This window comes from Berghia stephanieae, unplaced genomic scaffold, assembly GCF_034508935.2.
Source record: "Berghia stephanieae isolate SIO BIC M18660-M18661 unplaced genomic scaffold, UCSD_Bste_1.3 scaffold3414, whole genome shotgun sequence".
In the NCBI taxonomy this organism is placed as follows: Eukaryota; Metazoa; Mollusca; class Gastropoda; order Nudibranchia; family Aeolidiidae; genus Berghia; species Berghia stephanieae.
The window spans coordinates 746-7,965 of NW_027624639.1; the positions used below are offsets into that span (position 1 = coordinate 746).

The following is a 7,220-nucleotide window of genomic DNA, read 5'->3' on the forward strand; positions in this document are numbered from 1 at the left end:
AAAGGGAAAAAAAAAGAAGAAAAAAGGGGGGGGGGGGAAAGGGGGAAAAAGGGAAAGGGAAAAAAGGGCCGGAGAGGGGAAAAGGGGGAAAAAAAAAAAGGGGGAAAAAGGGGGGGGAGGGAAAGGGGAAAAAAAAAAAAAAAGGGGGAAAAAAGGGGAAAAGGGGAAAAAGGGGGGAAAAAGGGCCCCCCAAAAAAAAAAGGGGGAAAAAAAAAGGGGAAAAGGGGAAAAAAAAAACAAAAAAAAAAAAGGGGGGGGGGAGAGGCCCCCCAAAAAAAACCCCAAAAAAGGGGGAAAAGGGGGAAGGGGGGAAAAAAGGAAAGGGGGGGGGGGGGAAAAAGGGGGAAAAGGGAAAAAAAGGGAAAAAGGGGGGAAAAGGAAAAAAAAAGGGGGAAAAGGGGGGAAGGGGAAAAAGGGAAAAGGGGGAAAAAGAAAGGGGGAAAAGGAAAAAAGGGGGGAAAAAAAGGGGGGAAAAGGGGGGGGGGAAAAAAGGGGGGAAAGAAAAGGGGAAGGAAAGGGAAAAAAAAAAAAAAAGAAAGGGGGGAAGGGGGGGGGGAAAAAAAAGGGGAAGGGAAAAACAAAAAGGAAGGGGAAAAAAAAAGGGGAAAAAAAAAAGGGGAAAAAAGAGGAGGGAAAAAAAGGGGGGAAAAAAAGGGGGGGGGGGGAGAGGGGAGGAAAAAAAAAAAGGGGAAAAGGGGGGAGAGGGGAAAAAAGGGGGGGAGAAAAAAAGGGGGGGAAAAAAAAAAGGGGGGGGGGGGAAAACAAAGGGGGGAAAAAAAAAAAAGGAAAAAGAAAAAAGGGGCGAAGGAAGAAAAAAAAGGGGAAAACAAAGGGGGGGAGGGAAAAAAAAAAAGGGGGGAAAAAAAAGGGGGAAAAGGAAAAAAGAGAAGGGGGGGGAAAAAAGGGGAAAAGGAGGGGAAGGGGGAAAAAAAAAGGGGGGGAAAGAAAAAGGGGGGAAAAGGGGGGGGAAAAAAAAAAAAAACGAAAAGGGGGGAAAAAAGAGGAAAAAAAAAAGGGAAAAAACAAAGGGAAGGGGAAAAGGGGGGAAGGGGAAAAAAAAAAAGGGGGGGGAAAAGGGGGGAAAAAGGGGGGGGAGGGCCCCAAAAGGGGAGGGAAAAAAAAGGGGAAAGGGGGGGGAAAGGAAAAGGGAAAAAGGGGGAAAAAAAAAGAAAAGGGGAAAAGGGGGGGAAAAGGGGGGAAAAAAAACCCGAGAAAAAGGGAAGGGGGGGAAAAAGGGGGGAAAAAAAAAGGGGGGAAAGGAAAAAAAGGAAAAAAGGGGAAAAAAAAAAGGGGGGGAAAAAGGAAAGGGAAAAAAAGAAAAAAGGGGAAAAAAAAAAGGGGGGAACAAAAAAAAAAAAGAAAACAAACGAGGGAAAGGGGGAAAAAAAGAAAAAGAAAGAAAGAAAAAAGGACAAAAAAAAAAAGGAAAAAAGAAAAAGGGGGGAAAGGGGGGGGAAAAAGGGAAAAAAGGGGAAAAAAAAAAAACAAAGGGGAAAAAGGGGGAAAAAAAAAAAAAAAACAAAAAGGGGAAAAAAAAAAAAGGGGGGGGAAAAAAAAGGGAAAAGAAAGGAAAAAGGAAAGGGGGGGGAAAAAAAGGGGGAAAAAGAAAAGGGGGGAAGGGGGGAAAAAGGAAAAAAAAAGGGGGAAAGGGGGAAAAAAAAAAGGGGAAAGGGGGGGAAAAAGGGGAAAGGGGAAAAAAAAAAAAAAAAGGGGAGGAAAAAAAGGAAAAAAGGGAAAGGAAAAGGGGGGGGGAGGGAAAAAAAAAAAAGAAACCCCGGGGGGGGAAAAAGGAAAAAGGGGGGGGGAAGGAAAGAGAGAGGAGAGAGAGGAGGCAGAAAAGAGGAGGGGAAAGACAGAAGAGGGAGAAGAGGGGGAGGGGAGAAGAGGAGAGAAAAGAGGGAGAGGGAGGAGGGGAGAGAGAGAGGAAAATTCAGAGGGGCAGGATAAGGAAGCAGAGAGCAGAGAAGAGAGGGAGAGGGAGAGAAAGAGGGCAGGACGGAGAAAGGAGGCGAGGGAAGAGAGAGAAGGCAGAGAGAGCGTAGCAGGGGAGAAGAGGCAGGTAAGCGAGAAGGAGAGAGGGGGGAGAAGAGAGAGGGCAAAGGAGGGAAGAAAGGAAGGGAGCGAGAGGGCCCGGGGGAGGAGCGAGTTTGCGAGAGGGGAACCGAGGGGGAGGAGGAGAGAGAAGGGGGGGAGGGAAGGAGAGAGAGAGGGAAGAGAAGAAAGGGCAGAGATAGAGGAGCAGAGGAGTAGGGCAAAGGGGGAAGGGAGAGGAGGAGAGCAGGAGAGGGGAGGAGAGAGGAGGAGGAGTGAGAGGAGGGGACTGAGAGAGCAGGGATAGAAAAGGAGAGGGAGGAGAGAGGAGAGGGGGAAGCAGAAGAAGAGAAGAGAGAGAGAGAGGGAGAGGAGGGAGCAGGGGAAAGGGGAAAGGGGAGAGGGGAAAGAAGCAGAAGCAGCAGAAGGAGCAGCAGGCAGGGAGGCAAGGAGCAGAGAGGCAAGAGAGGAGCAGGCAGAGTGAGACGAAAGAGAGGAAGGAGAACGGAGAAGGGAGCGGGAGGGGGACTACGGGGAGCAGGAGAGCCGGGAGGAGGAGCAAGAGGGGAGAGGGGGAAGGAGGAGAGGCAGAGGGGCAAGGAGCAGCAGCAGAGAGAGCAGTACAGAGAGGAGGAGCAGGAGAGGGGAGGCAGGCAGAGGAGCAGAAGAGGAGAGAAGGGAGAAGAAGGCAGCGGGAGAGCGGGGAGAGAGGAGAGAGAGGGAAGAGAGGAGGGACAGAAGGGAGAGGAGAGAGCAGATCAAGGAGAGAGGGAGGAAGGCAGAGTAGAGAGAAGAGGAGAGCAGGCGAGGCAGAGAGGCAGGAAGAAAAGGAGAGAGGGAGCCGCAGGAGAAGGAGAGGGACCAGCAGAGGGAGAGAGAGTGGCAGAGGAGGAGAGCAGGGAGGCAAGAGGCATGAGTCGCAAGTCAGAGAGGGGAAGAGCAGAGAGACAAGGAGAGAGAGGAGGGGAGCACAGGAGGAGAAGGCAGGAGAGAGGAGAGAGAGAGAAAGGCGAAGAAGCAAGGGCAGGCAGAGAGGAGGAGCAGGGAGGAGAGAGAGAGAGTAGTGCAGAGAGAGGGGAGGGAGGAGAGCAGGAGAGAGGGCAGAGCAGAGAGAGAGGGGGGAGGTGAGAGAGAGGAAGAGGCAGAGCAGAAGGCGGAGAGGCAGAGGAAGGAGAGAGAGCAGAGGGCAGGAGAGAGAGGCAGAGAGCAGTGCAGGGAGAGAGGGAGAGGGAGCAGAGAAGAGAGGGAGGGGAGAGAGAGCAGGCAGGCACGCAGAGGGGAGGAGAGAAGAGGAGCAGAGAGGCAGGCAGAGAGAGACAGAGAGGAGGGAGAAGAAGGAGAGAGAGAGCAGAGTGCGACAGGAAGAGGAGAGCAAGCAGGGAGGTAGAGAGAGGAGAGAGAGTGGAGGAAGGAGAGGAGGAGCAGAGAGAGGCGAGAGAGCGAGCAGGAGAAGAGGAGAGAAGAGAGCAGGAGAGCAGAGAGAGTAGAGAGGAGAGAGGCAGAGAGAGAGCGAGAGGAGAAGACAGGAGAGAGGGAGAGAGAAGAGAGCAGGAAGCAGAGAGAGAGGGCAGAGGACAGCGAGAGAGAGGACGCATGGAGAGAGCATGAGAGAGAAGAGGGGAGAGAGGAGAGGAGAGCTAGAGAAGGAGAGGCGAGAGAAAGGACGAGCAAGAGAAGCAGAGAGGGCAGCAAGAGGAGAAGAGAGAGAGGAGAAGGAGAGAGGAGAGGAGGAGAGGAGAGAGGAGAGGAAGAGAGAGGAGGGAGAAAGGAGGAGGAGAAGAGGAGGACGCGAGAGAAGAGAGAGAGGGAGGAGGGAGGAAGGCAGAGAGAGGAGAGAGGAGAGGGAGAGAGGAGGAGAGAGGAGAGGAGAGAGAGGGAGGAGGAGAGAGGGAGAGAGAGAGGGAGCGAGGGAGAGGAAGAGAGAGGGAGAGAAAGGAGAAGAGAGGAGAAGAGAGGAGAGGACGAGGAGAGAGAGAGAGAGAGGAGGGGAGAGAGAGAGAGAGAGAGAAGAGCAAGAGAAGGCAGAGAGAGGAGAGAGGGAAGAGGAAGAGGAGGAGGAGAGGGAAGAGAGGCAGAGGAGAGAGAGAGAGGAGGAGAGAGAGAGAGAGGGAGAGGAGGAGAGAGGAGGAGGAAGAGAGGAGAGAAGGCAGAGAGAGAGAGAGAGGGAGAAGAGGAGAGAGAGAAGAGGGAGAGAGGGAGGAGAGAGAGGAGGAGAGGGAGAGAGAGAGGAGGGGAGAGACAGGAAGGAGAGGAGGAGAGAGGCAGAGGAGAGAGCAGAGGGAAGAGAGAGAGAGAGAGGGAGGAGGAAGGAGGAGAAGAGAGAGGAAGGAGAGAAGGAGAGGAAGGGAGAGGGGGAGAGAGAGGGGAAGAGGAGAGAGAGGAGAAGGGGAGAGAGGAGAGAGGAAGAGAGGAGGGACAAAGGAGGAGGGAGGGGAGGGAAAGAAGAGGAAGAGGAAAGCAGAGGAAGGAGCAGGAAGGAAGGAGAGAGGGTGGGAGGAAGGAGGAGAGGGGAGGGGGAAAGAGGAGATGGGAGGGAAGGGGAGGGAGCGAGAGGAGAAGAGGGGAGGGGAGGAGAGGGGAGGAGAGGAGGAGGAAGAGAGAGGGGGAAGGAGGAAGAGAGGGGAGGAGAGGAAGAGGGGGGAGGGGCAGAGAGGAGAGCAGAGAGAGGGGAGGGGAGGGAAAGGAGGAAGAGAGGAGGAGCAGAGAGAGGAGAAGAGAGGAGGAGAGCAGAGGGGAGGAGGGAGAGGAGAGGGGGAGAGAGAGAGGCAGGGGAGGGCAGGGGGAGGGAAGGGGGAGGCAGGAGAGAGGGGAAGAGGGGGGGAAGAGAGAGAGAAAGGGGGGAGAGGAAGGGAGGAGCAGAGAGAGGGGAGGGGAGAGAGAAGAGAGGCAGAGAGGGAGGGAGGAGAGAAAGAGAGGAGAGGAGAGAAGGGAGGAGGGGAGGAGAGGGAGAGGAGGAGCAGAGAGAGAGAGGGGAGAGAGGAGAGGGGAAGAGAGGAGGAGGTGAGAGAGGGAGAGGAGAAGGGGAGGAGGAGGAAGTGGAGGAGGGGGAAGGGGGAGGAGAGGGGAGAGAGAAGCAGGGAAGAGGAGAGAGAAGAGAGGAGGAGGAGAGAGAGAGGGGAAGGGAGGGGAAGAGGAGAAGGGGGGGAGAGAGGGAGAGGAAGAGGGAAGAGAGAGGAGGGAAGGGAGAAGGGGAGGAGAGAAAGAGAGAGAGCAGCAGGAGAGGAGGGAGCAGAGACAGCAGGAGAGGAGAAAGGGGAGAGGGGAGAGAAGAGCAGGAGACAGGAAGAAGGAAAAGAGGTGAGGAGAGCAGGGGGGAGGCAGCCAGGCGGAGTCAGAGGAGAGAGGCAGAGGGAGGGGAAGAGAAGGGAGAGGCAAAGGAAGGAGAGGCAGGAGAAGAGCAGGAGGGAAGAGGAGGAGGGGAGCAGCGAGGAGGGCAGCAGCAGAGGAGGAGAAGGAGCAAGGGGGCAGGAAGAGCAGAGGCAGAGACAAGCAGGGGAGGCAAGAGGGGAGCAAGAGAAGGGAGGAGCAGAAGAGAGAGAGGAGGAAGACAGGCAGAAGGGAGAGGAGAGAGCAGGAGCAGAAGGGCAGAAGAGAGGCAGAGGGCAGAGCAGAGGAGGGGAGTGGAGAGAGAGCAGGAGGAGGAGGAGAACAGAGCAAAGGGAGCAGAGGAGGGAGGAGGAGGAGAGCAGGAGATGGGAGAGGGGCGGAAGAGCAGGGGGACAGCAGGGGAGGAGAAGGAGAGAGAGAGCAGGAGAGAGGGAAGGGAGAGAAGAGAGGGAGAGGAGGCAGGAGAAGAGGAGAGAGGAGGCAGAGGGGAGGGAGGGGAGAGAGCAGGGGAGAGGAGAAGGGAGGAGAGAGGAGAGCAGAGAGAGAGAGGCCAGGGGAGGGAGGAGAGGAGAGGGAGAGGGAGGGAGAGAGACAGAAGAGAGGAGCAGCAAGGGAGCAGAGGAAGAGGGGGAGGAGAGCAGGAGAGGAGAGGGGCAGGAAGGAGCAGAAAGGGGAGGGAGAGGCAGCAAGGAAGGGAGAGAGGAGGCAGGGAGGAGAGAGAGGGAGAGGAGGAGAGGAGAGAGCAGAGAGAAAGAGGAAGAGCAGAGGAGGAGGGGGAGAGAGAGGAGGCAGAGGCAGAGGGGAGCAGGGTGGGAGGGGAGCAGGGAGAGAGGGCAAGGAGAGAGGAGCAGGAGAGGAGGGAGGGCAGAGTGGAGAAGCAGAGGGAGAGAGAGGAACAGAGGAGGAGAGAAGAGAGAGGGGAGGAAGGAGGCAGGAGGGAGGGAGGCGCAGGCAGGGAGAGGAGAGAGAGGAGGAGAGAGAAGGGCAGAGGAGAAGTCAGGAGGGAGGAGAGAGAGGAGGCAGAGGAGGGGCAGAGCAGAGAGGGAGGAGTAGGAGGGAGCGGAAGGAGCAGGAAGAGGAGGGAGAGAAGAGGAGAAGGGAGGAGCAGAGAGATGGGCAGGGAGGAGGGAGGAGCGGCAGAGCAGCAGGAGGGAGCAGAGAGAGAGAGGCAGAGAGAGAGGGAGAGGGCAAGCAGGAAGGGCAGGGAAGGAGCAACAGAGGGAGGCAGGGGAGCAGAGGGAGCAGACATGGTCAGGAGAGCAGGGCAGAGCAGGGAGAGCAGGAGAGGGAGAGAGGGAAGGAGAGAGCAGGAGGAAGGCAGAGGCAGACAGAGAAGACAGGGAGAGGTCAGGGCAGCAAAGGCAAGCAAGAGAGGCAGGGAAGACAAGCAGGAGAGAAGAAGAGCAGGGAGGAAGGAGAGAAGAGAGAAGACAGAGAGGAAAGAAGGAGAGAAGGAGAGAGTCAGGGAGGCAGAGAGGAGAGAGGAAGGAGAGAGAGCAGAGGACGAGGGGAGACAGCAGAGGGGCCAGAGCAAAAGGGAGAAGGAGGGGGGAGGGGAGCAAGGCAAGGAGGGGAGGGGAAAAGGGGGGAGAGAAAGAGAGAGTAGGAGGGGGGGAGAGGAGAGAGAAGAGAAAGGGGAGAGGAGAGAGGGCAGCAGAGAGGCAGGGGGGAGAGTGGAGAAGGGGGCAGGAGCAGAGAAAGAAGAGGAGGCAGAGGGGAGAGGGCAGGGTGAGAGAGGAGAGAGTAGAGGAAGAGGAGAAGAGGAGGGAGCAGCAGAGAGAGAGGGGGGAGAGGGGAGAGAGGCGAGAGAGGGAGGAGAGGAAGGAGGAAGGGGCAAGGGAGAGGGGGAGGGGGAAGAGAGG

General features: G+C 56.5%; 3 protein-coding genes across 3 annotated transcripts; 2 read left to right on the plus strand and 1 right to left on the minus strand.

Annotated features, from left to right (window-relative positions):
- Positions 1-980: 980 nt before the first annotated feature.
- Positions 981-1,382, plus strand: LOC144961643 (uncharacterized; the record flags this gene model as incomplete). Its single annotated transcript, XM_078894761.1, has 2 exons — positions 981-1,034; positions 1,320-1,382. Coding segments are annotated over 2 exons (117 nt in total), but the record flags the coding sequence as incomplete, so codon positions are not given.
- Positions 1,383-2,396: 1,014 nt separating this feature from the next.
- Positions 2,397-4,332, minus strand: LOC144961641 (uncharacterized; the record flags this gene model as incomplete). Its single annotated transcript, XM_078894758.1, has 3 exons — positions 2,397-2,430; positions 2,678-2,730; positions 4,285-4,332. Coding segments are annotated over 3 exons (135 nt in total), but the record flags the coding sequence as incomplete, so codon positions are not given.
- A 639-nt stretch (positions 4,333-4,971) lies between these two features.
- LOC144961642 (uncharacterized) lies at positions 4,972-5,838 on the plus strand (the record flags this gene model as incomplete). The annotated part of the gene is made up of 2 exons (XM_078894760.1): positions 4,972-5,037; positions 5,784-5,838. Coding segments are annotated over 2 exons (121 nt in total), but the record flags the coding sequence as incomplete, so codon positions are not given.
- Positions 5,839-7,220: the final 1,382 nt, after the last annotated feature.